At 33.9% G+C, this 21,074-nt stretch overlaps 1 protein-coding gene across 1 annotated transcript in view; it reads right to left on the bottom strand.

Annotated features, from left to right (window-relative positions):
• The window catches only part of LOC124637463 (probable cytochrome P450 49a1), a 34,478-nt gene extending 14,356 nt beyond the window's left edge, over nucleotides 1-20,122 (bottom strand). Inside the window, exons 1-3 of the mRNA XM_047173962.1 lie at nucleotides 19,938-20,122; nucleotides 14,471-14,649; nucleotides 4,255-4,388 (exon numbers count right to left, since the gene is read on the bottom strand). Coding sequence (XP_047029918.1) covers nucleotides 4,255-4,388; nucleotides 14,471-14,649; nucleotides 19,938-19,972 — 348 coding nt within the window. The 5' untranslated portion in view covers nucleotides 19,973-20,122. The remainder of the gene's footprint in view (nucleotides 1-4,254; nucleotides 4,389-14,470; nucleotides 14,650-19,937) is intronic.
• Nucleotides 20,123-21,074: the final 952 nt, after the last annotated feature.

Raw genomic sequence — 21,074 nt, 5'->3', positions numbered from 1 at the left:
ATGCATGATCTTTTAAGTAAGCGAGATAAGTTTTGACGTAAGTTAGTTTCATAACAAAATATATCGGGAAAAAAACTGGCAAATGTTTTGATATTGAAATTAAAATATTTTTTACTATGAAACGTTAATCATATGATAAAAAATTATACCTTATGTGCAAAATGCTATTTAATATACTTTTCATCCAGTCTACTTAGTAAGATAGTTTAAGAGCTAAGTGATAAATTCCTCTTAACTTCCCTTCTGAAGTTCGTTATTTGAGCTAATTTTAGACTGACCTATCTTTATCTCAGTGCAAGTTTGTTGAGGTCAGCTTCCAGTCTATTATTACAACGACGCAACTAGCTTCGGGCAGCGGTTTCACTCCCTGCTTCTAAGAATTAATTTTTGCACTCGGATAAAAGGTAGCGTTCATGGCTGTCATTGAACATCCTTGGCAGTCGTTACGGGTAGTCAGCAGCCAGCAAGTCTGACACCAGTCTAACCAAGGGTATTGAGTTGCCCTGGTCGTTCCTTGTAAAGCACTGGTACTCGGCTACATCTGGTTAGACTGGAAGCCGACCCCAACATAGTTGGGAAAAAGGCTCAGAAGATGAGATGACACAATATTGCTAGGGCGAACATTTATAACACAGAAGCGTTTGTGCGTTTTTGGACTGCATAACTTTTATTTTTGGTTCCTTGCCTTTCATTTATTTAGGACCACAAAAACCTTATCGTGACAGATGCTGGTTATACTGTTATCGCAAATCATCGTGTAATAATTATAGATATTATGTTATATTACATAATCATGTCATTGGTTATCGCATGTATATTGTTGTATATTGCAATTGACACGATCAATTCGTGATATCTAGATTTGCTATAAATATCAAGTAGTAAATACTTTTTGTGATATTCAAATTACAATGTATTTAGTACTCCTGATAATGCATTTTAAGACTTTCCTTTCTCTTCTTATACCTAGGGTCAGGCCACGTACCTACAGTCAGGTGATGTTTTGAATATTTCGCCGGCATGTCTCCGGACCTCTTGTGTACGTCAATTTTCATCATTATCCTGTCTTTACCACCCCTATTTTTTATTTGGAATTAGTACAGTATGGCTCCCCTTTCTCATACTTCTTTACCTGATATCATGTCACTTGCAAATAGGTAAAATTATTTCATCTTTCCCACTACATGTTCTTAGTTTCATCAATAATTACGTTTCCTCACATGGCTCGATAATTCGTAACTATGTTTAAGTTATTGTGTATGATTGTGTGACCTTTGCGTGCGTCATAGATATTACAGTTTCGTATTTATAGTTTGGTGATAATGGAAAAAAAATATGTATCAGTCTTTGGGAAGTATGTAACAAACATTTTTGTTTATTTGTTTATGCACATGTCATAGGTAATTGTTTATGGGTATTGTAAGTACTAACAGGCTTAGAGAACAATTTATTTGTTTGTTTTGAATGTTCGATGAAATAGGGTAACAATTGTTTAATGAAATTAGTCAAATACACACAATTGAATACACAATTGAATTGTTGTTTTTGTAGACTCGCCATTTCAGGTGAATGCCCCCGAAGGTCAAAATTATGTTCTAAACTTTTGTGTATATAGTAAGACTTTGGCATTTAAAATATAAATGAGGATTGATTAATTTATTCTGCATTAGCATTGGAAATCTAGACAAGACGTCACATGACATGCGACGTATAATTTGAAAGTGAACACACATTATTTACAGTTTGGCAAGTGACCTCATATAGTGTTAATTTGCACTGTTACAGTATGAGAATTGTTTACTTTCTAACTTTTGGGTTAGGTATAGAAAGTGCATAACTTCTTTTGTGGATTAAGTAGTTTGATGACTAGCAAGTAATCTTATTTTATTGACGTGTGAATGGTAGACGTTAATGTCTATCTGTCTATTTGTGAGCATAAAAATAAATTTATTTGCATCGTAAGTTAGCAGCTTCCTTCGTTAATAAAATCGTTTGCTAAACTTTGTCCAAGCTATGTGAAAAAAACTCTAATATAAAAAATATCACTTATTGCCATCTAACATCTCGCAAGTTTTACGATTCTAAGCAGACTTTATAAAGCAACCGGAAACCTTTTGGCACATACTTTATTGCCAAATTTGACCTCCAAAGTTAGGACATAAACCAGCTGCGTACAGAAGTTTATTGCTTAACTAGTTATCGCCTACGTCTTCGCTCGCATCCTACAGGAATTACTTTATACACTGGGATAAAAAATGCCTATAACCTTCCTCGATAAATGGGCTATCTACCACTGAAAGAATTTTACAATTCGGACCAGAAGTTCCAAAACTATTGGCTATAAACAAACAAACTCTTCAGCTTGATTATACTTTATATGTAGATAATATTAATAAAACCTGTCTAAGTTATCACGACTCAGGAAGTTGAGCAAAGCCTAGATACGATCGTACGTAACGAATGAGAACGAATTTAAAAGTAAAAAGTCTGTCATTGTTATGATCACGCGCAGACAACGTGAATCTTATTAGTCTAGTTTGTTTGAGTTGAAGAGAAAGTAATATATCATTGGCAGTTTGATGTTTCGTAGCTAAGTGGGTAAGGATGTTGTTAGCTTTGTGATCGATAGATAAGGAAGGGATAGCTAGCCACGGTCATTCATTCATGAATCACTATTTCACCTATTGATTGAGATCCATTTAAAGCATGTTAGACCCGAATTTTTGGTATACTTATCACACTGTGATAGTACCTATTTAAAACTTTTTCTGGAGCATTTTTCCAATTCGAATTATGCGACAAAATTAACTTTCTCCCAAAAACGTTATTTAATATTATATTAATCCTACATTCCCAAAATTATATTCTAATCTAAGATCCCATCACATAAATTTAACTACTACTACTGTCCTTGGCTTATCTCATACAGAATGCAATTAATTTTGTTATCATACAACTGCGAAATAACAATAATACGAGCACTCGAAGCCAGAATATCAACATTCGAGTTATTTTCGCATAAATATGTAGTAGGAGTTTGTTGACAATTTGTGACCACGTGATAAAAACATGGTGCACACTACGCGTGGACTATTCAACGAACCAGAGACGTAACACCGAGCCTTCCCTCCTGCCAAGTACGATACCGGAGATCACACATAAGAGTATGTACTTTCAGAGGTCTGGTACCTTTGATAAAAGAAGAAAACGATTGATTTTCAAGAATGATGATGAAGAAGAAAGTAGGTATGAAGAGAGGCAAAAAGTTGGTTAAATATCAGTAACTTTGTTATGCTATCTTGTCTCCTTGGCAGAGTTTTTTGCATAGAGATTTATGTTCAAACCAGGTCCAGTCAATAAAATGTTCTAAGCTTCAACTGCGTAGTTCGCACCTACTTGACGGGCAGACCGCATATTAAGTAATAACATGTTGATTAAAATGTTATGTACCTATATAACTACGACGCATGTTTTCCTTTAGATCAATATAAGGACGTTTCATTTTGTTTACACCATTTTTTTATGGAAACCAAAACAATGTTTGTGAACATCTCAAGGATAAATGGCAGTCATGCATCTAATCTGTCTCCTCTCCTGCATTATAATTGAACCATGAGAGTGAAGGAATAGAAAGTGCAACTGTGTCTGAGCAACTGCTTGTGCACTGTTATATGTCCTGCGCAGCTGGCTGATTCCTTTAGAGAGAATAGTCGCTATGGTAGCCAAAGATCTGGACGTCATTAAAAACTAAGAAAGACCTTCATTGTCAAACGGAAGGCAATCGGACACTATAACACTATGAATCTCACTATCAAAAAAGATGTTGGTTTTTGTTATGAAAAAGTTCATTCATCTCACTGAAGTACTATTTATACTCAGACAGACTGACTCAAAAAACTCTAGATAACAGTATTGCGCAGTATTGTTTGTGCACCGTGAGTCAGAGTGCATATAAATAAAAGTGCAGTATACATTATTGAGATCTCAGGACGCGTGTGTTGCAATTGGAATTAATTTGAATTTATTTACGTAACTTACGTATTTATTACATACCTACTTACTCATGCACATTGCACATGTGGGGTAGTCCTACTGATGATTTAACTTATGTCAATAAAGCATGACAATCTGTTCTGAACTTGGGATTCTGATAGACGCACAGACTATGGGAAGACTTTACTATAACTATAATAGAGTGGCAAGCTTTATCGAAACTTTCATTTGATTTGCAAGAAGTCTAAAATAATACCTTACCTCTCTCATCATCTCAGGATCGAAGACATACAGGACTGGGCGTGTTCTAGAAGCCTTAGCCAGTCGCACCAGGTCTCCATATTTGTCACGAAGACCTTCTAGTAGACCGAGACCTACGGTGTGGTGGTAGCTCCCTGTTGAAGATAGGTAATGTTAGAAGACGATCATTTTTGATCGAATGATCTAGAATGAAGATGATCACGAGTACCTAAGCTCTTTTGGAAATCAATGATAAATGAATCTAATGTCTTTTTTCAGCAGACCTGTCGAAGAGTTGACAAATGTAATATTGGAAAGAACAGATTATTGAAAGTATTAGATTGAAGCGCATATGCGCTTCCTTCTCCGATGCGTTGGTTTAAACGTATGTTCGGAATATTCCGAACATACGTTTTTTACGAAGAAAGTTTTTTTTACATAATATTTTACTACTGAGTTATTTGATAAATCCTAAATTCGATCTAATAGAGTAAGTTGGACACTGTAGTACAAGTTTATAAACGACACTGTTTTGAAATGAAAATTGGTCAAACTTTAGTGTTAGTTTGACCTCTATTGCGTCATCTTTCAGTTGCTTCAGTGCCAATAACAATGAAATACTTCAGTCCTCGACGTATTGTTAAAAACTTTGCAATTATGTCTCAAGACTGAGTCAGGAGGTGTTAATTTCTAAAATCTTGCTTGGCTCTTTGGGATGGTTATAGATTTTTATTTCTATTTTATTCTATTTTGTAAGGTTTTTCAAGTAAAACGTTAGGAGGTATGGAAAAACATATTTATTTACAACCCCAAATAAAGGACAATAAATATGAACTTTGCAGCAAGTCTTTGCAAATAAGATGACTCTCTCATTGTCAAGGTAAAGACAGTCCTGAAGGCGAAAAGTTAAACAATATTGTCTAAGCAAAACCGGGAGTCAATACAAGTATCGTAGTAGATTTATATCAAGTGGCGTAAACGATATAAACTGGAATGAAAGTAGGTCTAAATCTATATTTGGACTTAGCGAAAGTACGTCTGGGATCGGTACTTAGATTTATAACTATTGGGCTCTAAAGTTATATAAACGTAGGTCTCATTGGTCTATGCGCGGTAATAAAAGCTATTGTTGCGTGTTAGGACCTTAGGTCAATTGTAATGACGGTGAGTTTTATTTCTACCCCTTTTTTAATAACTCTCTTGATAAGTGGGGATATCGCCCATCATCATCATCATAAGCCTTTTTTCATTCTCTCTTCTCATATAGGGAAAGAATGAGCGTTAGATTGCTCAAGGCAGATTGGCGATGTTATTGCCTCCAATATCTTAATATACTTTTGTACATTCCCGTTGTTCCCCGCCGACTTCATTCCCAGTGGTGAACACAAACCCATCTTAGAAAAAAACTTCTCAACCTTCCCCTGTGGGAGATACGGACACAAGCCTTTATATTATCACCGTCCAGTTCGAAGTTGGTGAGGGACAGCGGGAATATACCTTTCTATTTATTCTCAAGTTTATACCCAAAGTATTCAATACCCATTAAAACTAATTCACTACAAACAGACATTAGTATGTTTGTCTGTTTTATTAGCAGACATTAGTCGCGGTTTCGCTCGCTAATGAAATTTAATGAGAGCCATTCGCGCTGCAGCGAAACTTAGTGAATGTGGCGTAGCGATTTATGGCACTGTACGGATTAAATGAGATTTTTTGTATGTAGGTACTGTTTGAATTTATTGAGGTGACTTTATTTGGCGTGTCTGCAATTTTAAGAGGGTTTCGCAGTTGTTAATTAGAAATACGAAATAATTTTTTGTACTTAGCCATGTTAATTACCTATTTTTGTGTTTTAAAACATTGATTATTTTTTTAACAGACTTGTATAAAATCCTAAAATTTAATTAATAGAGGTATTCTTTACCTACCTACCTAAGTTATGGTCGTAGTTACCTGCATTATTGCATATTACATATTTGCCATCCAGCGTGGCAGTACAGCCTGCCTTTTGGGCACGATCCCAGCTGACAGCGATGCGGATGAATATTTTGATACTTAGTTTTAATATTTCCCTATAATAAGATCATTTTGTAAAACTATTGAATAAATACATCCAAGGAATGGGTACCTGCATTATTGAAATATAACTTTCAATCTTGAATATTTCCCTAAACTTTAATTAACTTTTTATAAACCAAATCTGAAAATATAACTAGCTACGTAAAATCATGTAACCTTGCTTCCCAACAATGTAAGTTCATTCACCCCAAACGTGGCTTGATGTAATAAGGCAACAATTTAGTTCGATTTTATTGAAAACGGTATTGCCTGAATTGAGTTTTTTCTGAAGTGTTTTGAGTTGTAGAAAACAATTTTTTGTTACAAGATTAGTATTATGTTTGAAATATTTATCGTCAGTCTACAACGCAAAAAATACGGAATGGATTAGCCTTAACTTTTTATCTGGATTTTAAAGTATGACGATAAATTTAGCGATTCATAATTTAAAATACATTTGTTCACTCCTTACCTACTTGATACACTTGATAAAATTCTGCAACAAGAATTCTCAAACCAATACTAAGAAACTGCGAGGCCTTTAATGACATCTTTCCAAGAAAGTATTACATAAGTAAGATAAATTGAAAGTAATCTGCTTAATTTGCAAATATGGTGGATACCGGCGCCGCACGTCGCGACGGTCGCTGCGTGTGCGCAAGTCAGACACCGTAAAAGGATGTGAATACGGGCGGGTTCCCATAAAACGGGTTATGGGAACTTCGTTTTATTTTTAGCAATAAACTTGTAGCTTTTGGATACTGGTTTATTTTTCAAAATTAAAGTTGGGTAGGTATGTATAATACATGTTACGTGTATGGTATGGTTTCTTGGTTTTTTAAAAGAACGTCAGCATGCTGCGATATAAGTATCAAAGCAGTTTATTTCTCTAAAAAATACAGGCTTTATAAAAATATGATAATACAACCAACTGTATCATTGTGTTCTTTCTAATTTATTGTAAGTCAAACCTCTTTGCCTAAATGCTTTTTAGCTTTTAGACAATCCTACGACTTTTGTGAACATAGAAAGAAAAGAAATAAATATATATAATAAATATACATTTAGAACTTAAGTGAATATTCTTTTGTCTATTCCACGCATTCATCATCATCATCATCATCTCAGCCATAGGACGTCCACTGCTTTCCACGCATTCCTTACTCGTTATTAATGATGTACTTAGCGCTCAGTAATTGTAATTATATACAGCCTTACTTATAAACGTGAATTAAATATAAGTAATACTTAAGGGCTGTTTAAGAAAATTCTTACTTATAAACGTTGCTTAACCATGTCTTAACTAACATTTAATTATTACTTAAGACTTTAAGTAGTGATTAGTTAAAATGTTGCTTATAAGGTGATTAGAGATTTTATAAGTAAGGGGCTTAGTGATTATCGTGTAGAGGAACGTCAGCCGCATCGTAATTACATATATTATTACCACATACCTAACTGCGGTTTATTGACTCCGTATAAAGTGACAATAAATACTTTAAGTATAAATAGCACTTATTATGTACTGTCTATAACTAAAGACGACATAGTTTTAATTATGGAATTAGGCGAAGCTATACTTCGCAACTAATAGTGGTTTATGGTTTGTACTGTTGTCTCAAAAATAAGTAGGTAATCTCTGATAATCACGATTCTCTAGAATTTGTAAATAAAAATATTGATATAGTAATATGATCTATGTATCTTTTAACTCAGTAATCAGTGCCAACTAAGTGAGAAAATACGTTTTTCACGGTAAAAAATAACGACAAATACAAAGGTGTTTTTTTTCAGAAAATTATATGGATTCAAGGTACAATACCCATTAGAATACTCTCCACGTGGAAAACAATAACATTCATCATATCCTTAAGCAATTAAACAATAAAATTTTATTAAAACCAACATTTTCCTTAACACCTGATACCTATCATATGCATGTAAACAAATCAATTAATTATTAACACGCTTCTATGGTATTTGTTAGCCTCACACTGCAAATTTTTCAGTTGGCCGACTGGCCGCCCTAAGGTAGGAAAAAATATTTTTTTCAGCAAATCGTGTTTTCTATCAATGTTTTTAGTCGGTCTGATACCAGTCAAATATCTGATCGATGTTACGTGTATACTTCCATTCATCTTCATATTGATTCATGAGCCTAAAACAACTATCGGCCGACTAAAAGTTAGTTGTATGCGCGCGCTCTTAGTCCCTTCAAGTGTTACACTACATTGCACGGAAATGGGTCATTATGGTGTCATAGGGGATCAGTTATCAGCTGAACTGAACTAGTTTATACTGGTTTGTTGTTTGAACTTTGAACTTGTTACAACATTAGGTTTGCGATAAGAATATTGCTGAAACCGTTGGGGGGATTTATTGCACGCTAGTGTATTTATGAGTATACTGTGTTGTCAAATAGCTTCTTAGAACTACATTGTTTACTGATAAAACTAATTTACATTATGCTGTGTAGTCAAATAGCTCCGTACTAATAAAATCTAGCTACCTAAATCATTGTTGTCTTAGTGTTTTATAACAATTCAATTTAGAAGAATTTAAGATTATTCTAAATGTCCCAGGAATAAGTTAAAAAAATAAAATAAGTAAGTAAGCAGATATAGTCTTGGGTATTCGAAGAAAAATAAAATAAGTAAGTAGGTAGGCATGTAGATATAGTCTTGGGTATACAAAGTGCGAAAAATGACAAGACTAATAAAACAAAGAAACACGTTTTACTTTAGGGCAAATAATCAGCAAAATTTCGGCCAAAAAATTTTACAATTTTACATTTAGGCACAACTTTACACAGTACAAACAACGGTACAAAGTGTACGAAATAATCTGACACGGTATGTCATTAGGTAATGTATAAAACTGCAATCTAGATAGAATTTGAGTCAAGAGTTTTTATACTACTTACTTGGAACTTTTTAGTAATTCTACGAATGTTCTATCTAGGTTTAGCTGTGGAGCTTATTACACTTAAGTACAAGTTGTGTAATCAGCAAAGCTATGCAGGTGTAGTATAATATAAACTAACTTAATATTAGGAACAAAGTTTGTTTGTGTGTACCTCAAAAGGTTTGAAACTGCAGAACTGATTTGAAAACTTCTTTCACTGTTGGTTGGTCGTTCATATTTTACCCGGATTCAGGAAGCAGCTCATCTTCCTAAATAGGATATAGGAGGTATGGGATTAAAAGAAATAATATACTAATTTGATATTGAAATATTTATTCTATACTTTAAATGGTACTTGGAAGCAATACGTCCGTCTAACAAGATCCCGTGACGCAGTGTGTGTAGAGTTAAATAAACAGTAGATTGTTCAGATAGAACAAAGAACAATGTTATCGAAAGTTAGGGGTATTAGTTTTTGCTTTATATAATCCAACACGCCCCCTCAAAAATTAATCCCTAACTTTTAGTCATTCGTTAGTTTACTATACAGTATCTAGTCTACAATTCAACATTACAAAGTGAATACCAACTTATAAATACGACGTAACATATTATACTTCCAAGTAAGGTCTGGGACAACTGTACAATAATGGTCCAACATTTGCTGCACAGGATCAGGGAAAACCCAGAAAAACCTGATCAGACCATTTCATAATGAAATTGTACTTAAATTAAAACTTATTCTATACCCAATCCTTTTCTCAGTCTTATAAAAGACACGACTGGTAAAGGTTTTGTCAACAAGTCTGCCAACTGGTTACCTGTGGAAATATAATTTAATTTTATTACATTTTTCTCAACTTGTTCTCTAGAGAAATGATATTTTATATCTATGTGTTTAGACCTTTTATGACTTGTTGGATTATTAGCTATGCTAATACATCCGTTATTATCTTCATATAAAATAATGGGCTTATTAATTTTTAAGTTTATGCTTTCTGCCAGAGACTTAAGCCATAATGCTTCTTTAACAGCTTCATATAAAGCCATATATTCGGATTCAGTAGACGAGACCGCTACTGATGTTTGTCTCTTTGTACACCATGTAATTGTATTTTGATCAAATAATTTAAACACATATCCAGTAGTGCTTTTCCTATCATTACAATCGTGGCCACCCCAATCTGAGTCGACATATCCACTTAGGATGTTATTGTAATTATTTCTTGTATATGTTAACTTCAAATCAATTGTGCCTTTGATATATCTTAAAACTCGCTTTAAGCATAACCACAATTCTTTATTGTTCTTATTTGTGTACCGACTTAAAATATTTACGCATGTACTTAAGTCCGGACGCGTACAAAGCATAATGTACATTAAACAACCGATCAGGTGACGGCATGGTGCGTCACACTTCTTATCAGCGTTAAGAGCTTCATAGTTTAATTTAAGCTCCATCGGTGTGTTTATAGGATTGCAATCACTCATATTAAATTTATTCAAAACGGTTTCAATGTAAGCACTTTGGTCTAAAGTAATTTTATCATGGTGTCTCTCTATTTTAATGCCCAAAAATAATTTGATATCGTGTAAGTCGGTCATTTCGAATTTAGTCATTAAATATGCTTTGAAATTATTCATTGTTTGCAAATCTGCACATGCTATAACCAAATCATCGACGTACAAGATTACGTAAATATTTTTAGAAATGTCTCCTTTACCTTTCATATATATACACCTATCTACTGGGGAGTTCTGAAAACCTATTTCTTTGAGACATTGTTCAAATGTTTCGTACCAACATCTAGCTGATTGTTTTAAGCCATAAAGAGCTTTGTTTAATTTGCATACGTAATTATCTTTACATTTTACACCTTCAGGAACTTTCATGTAGATTTCTTCCTTTAGTGTACCATTTAGAAATGCTGTTTTTACATCCATATGATGAATCAGTAAATTATATTGATTTGCGTAGCTAATTAAGAATCTAAAGCTTGCTATTCTAGCAACTGGTGCAAATGTTTCATTATAATCACTAAGATATTCTTGACTGAAACCTCTAGCGACAAGACGTGCCTTATATCTTGAAGGTTGACCTGAAACGTCATTTTTAATAGTGAATATCCATTTACAGTCTACAATATTTTTATTTGATGGTTTTGGTACTAATGTCCATGTATTATTTTTCTTAAGAGAATTGAGTTCTTCTCTGACTGCTTTTTCCCACTGATTCCTATCGTTCAGAGATTTAATTTCATTTAATGATTTTGGTATATTACTTGTGATGGATAACGCACTATAGACATCATAGTCATTTTCATTATATGATTTACGCGAACATGTTTTCAGTCTTTCACTTCTTCGTAAATTTAAAAATTCATCAGGTTTATCCTGATTTTTGTGTTTCAAACTACTCTCAGATTCATTTTCAGGTTCATTCGGTATTTCATGACTACCGATTTTTCGAATTTTACTTGTACTGCATTCATCAGATTGAGAGCTATCTGATTTAGGGCCAGAACTATGAGACTTATAAGACACTGATTTTGTTACGGAGTCATTATCAGTTTCGTCTTGGGAATATGTATTATTACTCCGTTCAGGTCGTAATGAAGGCCTAGATTCGATAAAATTAGTCTCATCAATTACAACGTCCCTTACAGTTTCATATTTTTCGAATTCTGTATTCCAAACTTTATAACCATTGGGTTCATAACCTACCAGTATTCCTTTCCACGACCTATTGTCAAATTTGTTTTTACTGGTTTTATTATGAACATATACAGTTGAACCGAAAACTCTGAGATTTTTAACGCTTGGTTTCCTATCATGCCACATCTCGTATGGTGTCTTTGATTGACTTAAAGCTTTCGTAGGCGTAATATTTATTAAATAAACTGCAGTTAAAACTGCATTTCCCCAAAAACGTTTTGATGCTTTAGTGCCATTTAACATAGCACGAGCTTTTTCTGTTATTGTGCGAACCATACGTTCTGCAACACCATTTAACTGTGGGGTCCTAGGAACTGTTAAATGATAGCTTATGCCTCTTTCTCTACAGTAGTTTTTCATTTCGGTGGATAAGTATTCACCACCGTTATCACTATAAAGATTTACTACTTTGAAATTGAATTTAGCCTCACTTTTAGCGACATAGTCTTTAAAAGCTGTAAACACTTCTGATTTGTAAGTTAACATATACACCACACAATAATGTGTGTATTCATCAACAAATAAAACAAAATAATTTCTGTTATCTATTGTTGGAGGTGTTATAGGACCACAAACATCTGAATGCACAATAAACAGAGGGCGTTTAATGTAACTTTTGTCTTTAACTTTATTAAAAGGCAGGCGAGTCTGCTTCCCATTTATGCATGCTTCACACAACTTATCATTTGGAGTTACGGTATTTATTTCATCTAAGTCATCAATCATATTATGACATTTTAACTGCAGGAATTTAGTTTTACTTATATGTCCTAGGCGTTGATGCCATAATTCATATTTATTTTCATTAACATAACATGCTTGGGAAGCGGATTCCCCTTTTATTACTGGTATTTTAAACTCTAGAACTATAAGATTATTCAATGTCTTACCTTTCATGATGATTTTACCTTCCTTTGTAATTTGTGTGCCTTTGTCATCAAATATTATGGTGAATCCTGCTTGCTGCATCTTTGATACCGATATTAAATTATATGGTACTTCGGCACAGAACAATACATTTGTAAGTATTCCTTGCACTCCTGTTTGACTGATAAGATTTATGTTTCCCCTTTTAGTTGCTGAAATAAATGTATTGTTTTTAGCTACTGAAATTTTTAAAGGAGGATTTAAACATTCAAACGATGTGAAGAGATCATCTCTATTTGTGATGTGATCAGACGCTCCTGAATCTAATAGGAATTTAATTGTCGAGTGGTCTTTTTCATAATGGTATGCGCTTGTCATGAACGCAAATCCTGAAAAAGAAGAATTCGAGGTCGTTCCCTCTTGCAGGGCAATAGTTTGGACTTGTCTTGTCCTTTCTGGGGCATTGTTTTGTATATTTGTCTGTCTTTTGAAATAGAAACAATCCTGTTTCTTGTGTCCTTTGCGTCCACAGTAATGACATTTCACAAATTTTTGTTTGTTTGTTTTCTTGAATGTTGTATTCTTCAAATAGTTTTGTTTTGTGCGATTGTATCTGTTTTTATTATATTTTTCTTCAACATGGAGTATCTTTAAACTGGTATCACGACTCTCGTTTTTTAATTTTACTTCGTGATCTAATAGTCTAGTTTTTACAAAACCGAGAGTGATATTTTCTTCAGATAGTGTCTCAATTGCAGTGATAACGCCATCATATGTATTCGGGAGAGTAAGTAATAAATGAGCTACTTTGTCCGTTTCCTCTAATTTAGCTCCAGCAGCTGATAATTCTGTCAGCAGATCGTCAAATGTTGAGAAGTGTTTGATCAAGGGTATATCGGCTTTTAATTTTAATCCCAATAATTGTTTTCTCAGCGCTAATTGAGTTGCTACACTTTTCCTTTCATAGATCGCGTCAAAATGTTTAAAAACTGCTTGAGCAGTCCCATTTTCATTAATATAATTAAGATATGAGTCCGCCAAATATTCGACTATAATACTTTTGGCTGCCTTATTATTCTTTTCCCACTCAGCGGATCGCGTTCCAGGAATTTCTTCGTCAATAACACTGAGCAAGTTTAACTCTGAAAGCAGTGTACGAATTCTAAATTTCCATACACTGTACTTTTCTCCATTAAAAGGCTTAATGTTTCTTTTCACTTTTTCCATTGTCACAACTTTATTTTTATTTACAACTATGCACTTTACTGTCACTACGCACTACTGAATGTTCTCACTACTAAATGTCCTTTTTCGCACTGGGCCCATAACCTATAGGAGGTATGGGATTAAAAGAAATAATATACTAATTTGATATTGAAATATTTATTCTATACTTTAAATGGTACTTGGAAGCAATACGTCCGTCTAACAAGATCCCGTGACGCAGTGTGTGTAGAGTTAAATAAACAGTAGATTGTTCAGATAGAACAAAGAACAATGTTATCGAAAGTTAGGGGTATTAGTTTTTGCTTTATATAATCCAACATAGGACCTAATCTGATTCAAAATCTACTCAATCGAAATAAAAACAATTCACCAACCTTGGCAGTGGGTAAGGGAAGAAGCTTGTCTCTCTAAATGGCACCTATTTATGATCATCAAGAACTACGGAACCAAAACACAAGTAACTCACCAATCCTAGGCAGTACATGAGCGGAATGCCTCAACATAGGCAAGGCTATAGGTCCCGGGATCTCGCTGAATGGCCTCACTGCTTCTGCGATCTTCGGAGCGGCTACATTCCGACGTTGTGGTGACGTGGAAGTCTGCTGAGATGACGAGCCGGCGATGTGCCGTCGTTGGCGGTGGAAACTGGTGAAAAAATTGTGGTTTAGAAAAAATATTATAAAACTAAACAGTCGGCCGACTGTTGGTATTATTATTTACTAATCGGTGTGTGCAGCCGAAAATCGATCTCAGTGGCGTGCACTTGGAGAGGCCTATGTCCAGCAGTGGACTGCTATAGGCTGATGATGATGATGATGATGATGAATCGGTGTGATAGCTATGGGTATGTATTTGTTTCTATATTGTTTTTATGCTATATTTTACATAGATATAGGTATGCAATTATACGGCTAATTACTTAGTTTAAAACTTTGGTTTGTGAGTTTTTAAGGAAATTACTTATACACATTTTTACGAAAAAAAGCGAAAAGTACACATACCCAAAAGGTATACCTATTCAATTACACGTTGTACTAAAGTTATATAAAATTGACCGTCAGTGTACTCAAGCCAAAACTTACTAACCGGGTAAACTGAAATGGGTCAATGTACACAGTATGTCACAAATAATGGCGCTTTGCACGATTGAATTAAAACGATTGGGTTACTGAAGACTAAAACAGGAATGCAGCAAGTATTGTGCACTTAGTCACAACGTATAAAATTTACCGTTATGGGTGTTCAAATGTATTCAAAAAGATTATTTTTGCAGTTCGCTGTTTTTGAGTAATGTTACCTTAAACTTTTTTTAAAAGTAATAAAACTGAGTTCAATAGATAATATCCCTAAAACCTTAAAGTCTGACAAATGCTATGCTGAAAATCGCATCGTAATCGGTTCAGCTAAATGTGAGAAAATCACGCAAAAATATACCCTGTATGTATGTGAGCATGTAAATGAGAACCCCTTTTTTGAAGACGGGAAAAAATTGTTTGTAAGTTACTGGCTTTTGCATCTAGCATAACAAAGTTTGTTACGTAACCAACCGTGTTCGGTGAAAAATGAAAAAAAAAACGCGGTTTTATTTTTTCAAACCAACAATGAACAGTCGTTAAATATTTTTATTCTTTATTTTATTTTCTGTACCTAATACCACCTATCTGTGGCTGTCTCATATTTTCTTGTTTAATTCTTACAAGCTTTAGCCATAAGAACCTTTATCCAAAAACTTAATAACAATTTATAACAGAACATTTTATGCAAGCGAGATTTTACGACGCGACCGTCTTTTGTTTTATTTTTCGGCAACCAGTCTCATTTCGTAAAATTCATCGCTTGTCTTGCACTATCAAAACTATGAAAATTGGACCTTAATACTTTCACCTAAAATCTGTTTTTGTTCGAAAAGGTTAGGGATATAAGCCCTTTGGGTTCGAGAGGAGAATTTGCGAGAATGCGGCTGGGATTATAAAAGGCGAACTTGATACAGAACGCACCCACGACCAAGTTCAAGGGCAGTAAAGTACCGACTGCAATACTGTTCTGCGTCAAATAAAGTTTATACTCCTCAATTAAAGAAGCCATTTGAATAATTCTGCTAGTTAAGCGGTAATGTATATTGTACATAGCGGTGTTATGCATTTGAATTTGGAATAAGGAACATTTTTTTTATTTAGTTTTTTTAAATGAGATTTTATTGTTGCGCCTTTATACGTCAAATAAAAATGTTAATTTGAATTGTTAACGAGTCCTTTGTTGTTTGTTATGTTTCGTAATATTATGAGTCATACATGCACTTGGAGAGGCCTATGTCCAGCAGTGGACTGCTATAGGCTGATGATGATGATGATGATGAGTCATACAAACGTCTACACGTCTATTAGGTAAAGTAAATTGATGCGAATTACTTTCTGAATACCTATTCGAAAGCGATAAACTTGATATGAGATACTACTTACTATGTGCATCGTAAATCGAAAGTATCTACGTAGGTACTTATACCTACGTTTTTTTCAGAAATTTTCTTACATAATGTACAAAGGAACTCAGTTGGCACAACTAGTAAGACTGACAATGAAACAATTGTAAGCGCACAATGTACCGATCCCTATAGAGTAGGACAATACGTGGACTTTGGACTGCAGTTCAACATGCCAATTCTTGGTCTCAATGGCGTCTTGTTAAAACCGTTATGCAGTTGAGGAATTAATAAATCGATGTATGTCGAATAATGCATTTTTATGTGCAACTGAAAAGGATGTGTTATAGTTTTTGAAGATGTTATATGTATTGTGTTCTTTTGTAGCAACTAAACAGTAGATTTTTATAAATGGTCAATTAGTTTTACTGATCTGGGCAATTTTAATTCGGAAAATTTTAAGGAGAGGTAGATAAAGATTAATGTTTTACATAGGTATGCCTAAGTAGCTATTAATTAAGCGGTTAAGTACGTATTAAGCGAAAATTATAATTAGCAAGTCATGATGTTAGACTATAGACTTACTTAACTTTATAATTATGTCATCCTCATCCTCCGAGCCTTTTTCCCAAACTATGTTGGGGTCGGCTTCCAGTCTAACCGGATTCAGCTGAGTACCAGTGCTTTACAAGAAGCGACTGCCTATCTGACCTCCTCAACCCAGTTACCCGGGCAACCCGATACCCCTTGGTTAGACTGGTGTCAGACTTACTGGCTTCTGACTACCCGTAACGACTGCCAACGATGTTCAATGACAGCCGGGACCTACAGTTTAATGTGCCATCCAAAACACAGTCATTGGTGTCTAAGATATACTTAGAAAGTACATACGAACTTAGAAAAGTTGCATTGGTACTTGCCTGACCTGGAATCGAACCCGCGCCCTCATACTCGAGAGGTTGGTTCTTTGCCCACTAGGCCACCACGACTTTTAACTTTATAATTCTGTGTCTACTTATATTTTCACAGAAGTATCAGACGATTAGGTAGATAAATAACAAATTCCCTTATTCATTCACAAACGCTTGAACAATTAATTAATGAGTAAGTAACTAATTACTTTATTTTTGTTCATAACCCTAAGATAAGATAATTTTATTGCTTGACGTATTTTCAGATAACGTCTTGTTATTTTTAACGAAAGAACTGACCTGAAAAATCTAGCTTATCTTTTGTCAAATCTTACTTTAGAGGTCAAAAAAGCTATTGTCTGTAGTTATTGTTTTTAGTAGGTTTAAATATAACCATTACTTGCGCTTTTATGGTGGAATACCGCATAAAGTTTACAGTCCCTAATAACTTGTATTTAGCATTATGATTACCTACCCCAGTCAGTTGTAATTTTGAAATTCCATATTCCAAAAATTGAGTTTTCAAGGATAGTTATAGTTACTAATCCAAGCAATCAACTTATCCGGACATGTTTTTAAGTTTCATAGATCTTTGCAATATTGAAATAACTAAGTACTTTCCCCCAGTAGTTGCCTCGGCAGTCGTTACGGGCAGTCAGAAGCCAGTTAGTCTGACACCAGTCTAACCAAGGGGTATTGGGTTGCCCGGGTAATTGGGTTGAGGGGGTCAGATAGGGCAGTCACTCCTTGAAAAGCACTGGTACTCAGCTACATCCGGTTAGACTGGAAGCTGACCCCAACTTAGTTTGGGAAAAAGGCTCGGAGGAGGAGGAAGAGACTTTCCCCCAGTATTTTTAAGCGTATCCTGAGATTAGCGAGTTCAAGTAAGCAAACGAATCCTTCTGCTTTACATTATAATATTAATACAAAGAGATATAATACGAGGTCCTCTGAGTAATCCTGTTTAATTTTCTTATTAAGCAGTACCTCTCATTACCGTCCATCGTCTAATAACTCTGTTACAAAATATTTCCTCTAGTAACACGAAATAACTTCCCACATATACGGATATCGGATCTATAACTAACTATCAACATTCCGTCAATTAAAAATAAACATCGTTACGACAACGTTTCGTTTTACGCGAAACTGCGTTCATCCGTTGTTTTCATAGATATTGCAGTTTTTATGAGATCTGAAATAAACTGAAGGCCAATTCTCTCCATAATAAAAACTGTTTTTCAGGAGGTTTCTTTTTTTGCTTCTATCCTTAATAATATTACCTATGATTGTAAATGTGAGTTACTTGGGTAATCAAAACGGCAGTATCCATTTATATAATATGTAAAATTTGGTCTGATGATGGCTTGAAACCTCAGAATCAGCGTAGATAGAACTGCAGCCTGGTTTATTAAGAAACATCATTGGTTCCAAGATTAGCGAGTTCACACAAACGAACAAACTCTTCAACTTCATAATGTAAGTAGGTACTATTATAGCATTTGCATACATCTCTCACTTTCACAACCAGATATACTTAAAAACATCGTAATCTTGCTCTTCAAAGAAAGTCATTACACAGATTAAAATTATATATTTTATGACTATAAGAAATTGTATATGCATCCGTTTATTTGCATCCCGTTGTAAAGTAAACTGAGATGTGCATAATTACGCGATGCACGGTCATTTCACGATGTTATAACTGTTACAACAAGCTCTCTTGTTATAACTACCTTTCACTAAATAAAACTTAATTAGGTTTTATGACAGAAGTGTAGTAGGTGTAATATTTGTATATTTAAGTACTGTTTTATTTTTTTGTCAAGGATTTTGGTTTATACTAATTGTAGCCGTGAGTCTCGAATTTGCCTGCCGACTTCTCTTGAACAACGGGGTTGTTCATTTACAGCCTTACTGATAAACGTGAATCAAATAAAAAGTAATACTTAAGGGCTGTTTAAGAAAATTCTTACTTATAAACGTTGCTTAAGCATGTCTTAACTAAGATTTAATCACTGCTTAAGGCTTTAAGTAGCGATTAGTTAAAATGTTGCATAGAAGGTGTTTAGAGATTTTTGTAAGTAAGGCTGTTATTCTTCTCGTTTTATGGTATTTTATGAGTTATATCTTGATACCGTCTATATAGCTGTGTGTCTCGGATTTGCCTACCAACTGCTCCTGACCAACGGAACGAACTTTGTTGCAATTTTATTTCTTTTTACGGACTTTTATGAGTCAGTTTGAGAAACGATCCTCAAGGATGGATTGAACAAATTCAAGAAAGATTATTCGAATCCGACAACTAGTTTTATCTTGGGTCTATGTTTAAAAACATTTAATTAAAAACAAATAAAAAAATAATTAAAGATATTTCGGAAAAATATTGTCATATAAGGACAACAATACTAAAAAAAGAAACTGGACTGATTAAGGAAAATAAATATTAAATTCAGTAATTTAATATAAAAATTAATAATATTAATAAAATAAATATTAAATTCAGTAATTTAATATTTATTTTACAAAAATAAAATGCGTTTAGTGGTAAAATAAAATGTACGTTACGTACCTAACTAAAAACAAAAAAACAAAATACTCACAAGGATTGACGTATCAAAAGTGTAGATTTAGACATTTTGAAACGCAAACACTTTCACTGAACAAAAAAAAAACGAAAAAAATATTTAAACAAACAAAAAAAATAAGAAAGTTCTTCAAAAAGTCACTTCACACGTTCGCAACCATATTTTTTATTTGCACAGATAACGCTGTGATTTTGTTTTTGTTTTTTTTTTTTTTTCGTTTAAGGAGGTTTTAATTCACGCGGACAGTGTTGTCGTGTGCCCGAGCTAGTCGATAATGCATTCAGAGATCGTACACCCGTCTATACGATACTGGTTTGCGTAGTGATGTCCGCAATGTCGATAAACTCTGTGATTTTATTGAGTCACTGTATACAGTCGCGTTTATTTATGTTGTAATTATTTAAGTTTTCGTCATTTAACGTTGTTGTTACGCTGACGTTAATGTAGTAAGCTATTGTTTTTGTAGCTATTGAACATTCTATTAAATACTAGAAGTTTTAATACATGGGGAAAATTTATTTATTTAGTATTGTTTATTTATTTATTTTTATTTATTACCGTTACTCTGGGATATCTTTTGTATTATGTTATATCATAAATTAACGTGTGTCAATCAGCGTCATATTTTTTATGTAGGTGCACCAATAAAAAAATCATTATATCAGCTTTATTTTCCGAATGTGCTGTCTATTATTGTTCGAAGTTACTGTAATTACTTACCTGATTGCTTATTTTAAGGTATCTCACTACCCATTTCTTTTTGTTTTTTTCATAACTATTGTATGAGTACTTTATTAACCAGTCTTTTGTTGTTATAAATAATATTTTCGTGAATTTCGAAAGTCAGCGACAAATATTGATAGATTTAGATTTGTTATTTAGTCAATATTATTTTGACACTTATCTACTTTAAAGTCTCTTACTCGAGTAAACAGTTTGGAATGGCAGAATAACGATTACCATTAGAAATTCAGTGCTTTTGACGCCTAACTCGAGTCACATCAACAATATCGATATGTAAACAGAACCGGGTTGTTAAACTCATCACTAACGTCTGACCTTTGCGTTGAATTTTGTTTACGATTGATTCGGCCTTAGAATATTAAATAGGAAAATTGCGTGACAAATCACCTTTATATGTGTGACATCACT

This window comes from Helicoverpa zea, chromosome 16, assembly GCF_022581195.2.
Source record: "Helicoverpa zea isolate HzStark_Cry1AcR chromosome 16, ilHelZeax1.1, whole genome shotgun sequence".
Taxonomy (NCBI): domain Eukaryota; kingdom Metazoa; phylum Arthropoda; class Insecta; order Lepidoptera; family Noctuidae; genus Helicoverpa; species Helicoverpa zea.
Note: the sequence above shows the minus strand (reverse complement) of the source record. Positions and strands in the feature narration are given on the sequence as shown.